This window comes from Sinocyclocheilus rhinocerous, unplaced genomic scaffold, assembly GCF_001515625.1.
Source record: "Sinocyclocheilus rhinocerous isolate Xijiao unplaced genomic scaffold, SAMN03320098_v1.1 scaffold3468, whole genome shotgun sequence".
Lineage (NCBI taxonomy): Eukaryota > Metazoa > Chordata > Actinopteri > Cypriniformes > Cyprinidae > Sinocyclocheilus > Sinocyclocheilus rhinocerous.
This window is the reverse complement of record NW_015657489.1, coordinates 381,032-384,659: the sequence shown is the minus strand read 5'-3', so window position 1 is coordinate 384,659 and position 3,628 is coordinate 381,032. Positions and strand designations below refer to the sequence as shown.

The window sequence follows — 3,628 nt, the reverse complement described above, 5'->3', positions numbered from 1 at the left end:
ACTCACACACACGCACACACACACTCTCACACACTCTCACACGCACACTCACACACACACACTCTCAAACGCATACACACACACTCACACACACGCACTCTCTCTCACACACACACATACTCACTCACACACTCTCACACGCACACACACACTCTCACACGCACACACACAAACACACACTCTCACACACACACACGCACACAACATTGTAGAAGCTGTCAGTCTTTCCTTGCTTTCAAATTATAAACATTCACACACGGTTTCACCAGTGAACTCTTGATGAATCAGGACTTTGTTTGGCTGTAAGGAAACACTGTACTACTATGTTAGCGTGTTTGATGCAACTATATTCATGCTCTCAACAGACATGTTTGTTATAGGTTACAACACGCAGCTGCTTCACATATACTTTGCAAGTTGAATCCTTTGACAGAGTGACAGTAGACCTATGTTCAGTGCTTATTGTCAAATCCTTTTACGGCAGCCGTGTAAAATGAGTTCAGTTATGGAGAGCTTTAATGAAGTGGAATAAACTGCCTGATTTGTACACTGTATGTCACATTAGAAATCGCTGCTGCTACAAACATTCACACTCTTGTGTCTTGTGCTTGCAGGATCTGGTTCACTCTCAGGCCAAACAGGAAGCAGTCATGCTGCACGAGAAGCTACTGGAGCTGGAGAACCGTAGAGACGCCATGCAGGCGGAAGACAGGACCGTGGGCTCTCCACAAGAGGAGCGAGAAAGCCTCTTTAAACAGGTCTCTAAATCATTTATTTATATTTTGCATTAAAATATTTCAAGTGACTTTACTTCACGATTGTTCTTTTGCTGGTTTCAGGTGAAAGAAAACAACCAGGAAATAGCCAGCATGGAACGACAGTATGTATTTCTAAAACACATGCGTGTTTGTTTTGTTCAAACGTGAATATTCACTCACTCGTTAGATGCGCATCACTGCACTGAAAACTCCCATGTGCTGTATGCAATTTTCGTAGCAGTTTATCATGTTTACTTATACAGTGTATGTCTTATGATTGATTCATAAAAAAGACCAAAATTAACATCCTGTTTTTATGCAGGCTGTCCGAGGTACGTGAGAAAATTAGCCATCTGACGGAAGAGATGCGACAACTAGACGCGGACATGGAGGAACATCAAGGTGCTGTTTTCTCTAAATATGAAAATACATTCATTTAATTGGGATGATCTGTGCTGATTTAGAGAGAAAGGAATGGTGAAGGGGACAATAGTAGATGACAAGCCTGATTCAAGCTCTGCTGTTTTCAGTTGTTCAGTTGATTCTTCAATATTTGATCAAAATTAATATATTTGTCAGAATTGTTTTGCACTTTCTTTAGTGGTTGAGGTTTGTGCACATGGTCAGTGAAGCTTTGAAGTTTAATGGCAAGCTGTAAAATGAATGTTTTGATCATGTACATAAAAACCCTGCCTGCACCAATCAGTGCATGGAAATGAAAACGCATCTAATATGATCAGTGAAGCTGTGTGCGCTGGACGTTCAGTGTCTGCTGCTGTTTCAATTCACAGACTGCTAGGGTCAGGACTCGATCAGACTGATGGGACTGATTTTCCTGGCTCTGGTTAGAACTCTGTACTGATGGAGCTTTCAGCCATAAGTGCATTACAATAATATTTATTTTTAATGTAGGCTTTAATGTGTCTTTAGTGGAATGAATATTGCTATGACTGTGCTGATACTCAGAACAAAAAATAATAAAATAAGTTTATTACGATTTAATAATAATAATAATTATGATTCTTCCTTCTTATTACCTCAGCATGATTGGGCAGACCGAAGGAGCCTGCCTCCCAGTTTGTGTACACTTATGCACTCTTTTATACGGTTTTTAGTGTAAATCAGGGGTTCTCAGCTCTGGCCCTCGAGGTCTATTTTCCTGCAGAGTTTCTCAAATCTCGATCTAACACACCTGAACAAGCTAATCCAGTTCTTCAGGAGTACTAGAAAGTTACAGGCAGGTGAGTTTGATCAAGATTTGAGGTGAACTCTGCAGGAAAGTGGACCTCGAGGGCCAGAGTTGAGAAGCCCTGGTATAAAGGGTGTGATTTATAGTGTGAATAAATAGTGATAAATAGTGTGGTTTATAGTGTGATTTTATTTAAATCCACAGGGGAACGAACCCAAAAGTACAAGGAGCTGCAGAAGAGAGAAGAGGAAATCGACTGTGAGTCTTTGTCACTTTCACACAATGCTGAATGTAAATGTTGCATTAAAACTCTATTACATTCAAATGTATGAAATATCTTTAAATAATTTTAAATAAATAGTTTTTTTTTTATCAAATTCACTTGTTTTTTTACTTTTCAATGCAAAAATAAAAGAAAAATGTTAAAGCAAAATAAGAAATGAAGATATGCTTTAATGGCATTTTTTCTTTTTTGTAAGAAATTATGGGCCAAATCAAAGGTCATCCAGGGCCAACCTGAAGTCTAAACAATCCACCCGTGTGTGTATTATCAGATTGATGAGCTGATCATGTGTGTTCTTACAGCATATCTGAACACGTTTGAGGAGAATACATCTCAGGAGCAGCAGCTGATCAGAGACGCACAGAGCAGCATCGTGGCGTTACTGGAGCACTCCAGCAGGGTACGGCTCATCTGACCTCGCATCAGGCCAGACACTCTTCAACATAGCAGGCATTCACTTGTCTTTTTCATGCACTGTGTGTTTTTCTCTCCAGAACATCAATCGTCTGCAGCAGCTGTCAGCAGTCACAGCTCAAGAGCTCCGGTCCATGCAGGAGGATCTGAGCTTCAAAGAGACGGAGATGCAGAAGTCTCAAAGCACAGCGAAAGGCCTTTCCTCAGGTTAGTCTCTCTCTATCTGTCTGCTCCAGCGCTGTCCGTCTCTCACGGCTGTCTGCGGGTGATCTCATGTCTGTGTAAGTCTGGCCTATATGAGGAACACCGTCAGATCAGTCTGTGTGAACAGCTGAAGATCCTCCTCTCTTTCTCTCTCTGTCATTTATTAAGGTGTGAGCTGCTGGCCAGTGAAGGGCCTTTCCTTCTTTTGTATAAGACGTTCTCCTCTAATTCCCAAACATGGTCTTATCTCCTCGGAGCCATCGAGAAACGCACCACACGGCTTCCTCTGAGTGTCTCTCTTCCTAGCAGTCAGGCATTGTTTGTCTCTATTTGATGATCTTGTATTATTTCATATTCACAGTCCAGCAGAAACAGATTTTGAAGACATTTGCTGTGTGTGTGTGTGTTTGAGAGAGAGAGGGAGGCAATATTTGTGAGGAGGAAGAACTTCAACTGTTAGTCATAAAGCTGCACTACATTAATAAACATGCAGTGATCTGTATAATGACTGCTGCTCATGGAGAAATATTTCCAGTAATTCAAACCCTGCTTTCATCCCAGAGGTTAAAGGAGCTGCGGAAATACATGAAGTGTGTGTGTGTGTGTGTGTGTCTCTGTGTCTGTGTGTGTGTGTGTGTGTGTGTCTGTCTGTGTGTGTGTGTGTGTACCTGTTTTTCTATTCTGGTGGGGACTTAAACCTGAATACACACAGACTCATAGGGACTCGTGTCACGGTGGGGACCTAAATTGTGGTCCCCACGGGTAAACAAGCTAATAAAT

General features: G+C 41.5%; 1 protein-coding gene across 7 annotated transcripts in view; it reads left to right on the top strand.

Moving 5' to 3' along the window:
• LOC107721042 (intraflagellar transport protein 74 homolog) overlaps window positions 1–3,628 on the top strand; it is a 17,442-nt gene that overhangs the window by 9,788 nt on the left and 4,026 nt on the right. For all 7 annotated transcript variants that reach the window (XM_016528897.1, XM_016528896.1, XM_016528895.1 and 4 more), the window contains exons 11-16: window positions 615–758; window positions 840–880; window positions 1,081–1,160; window positions 2,152–2,205; window positions 2,533–2,630; window positions 2,725–2,851. In XM_016528897.1, coding sequence (XP_016384383.1) covers window positions 615–758; window positions 840–880; window positions 1,081–1,160; window positions 2,152–2,205; window positions 2,533–2,630; window positions 2,725–2,851 — 544 coding nt within the window. The remainder of the gene's footprint in view (window positions 1–614; window positions 759–839; window positions 881–1,080; window positions 1,161–2,151; window positions 2,206–2,532; window positions 2,631–2,724; window positions 2,852–3,628) is intronic.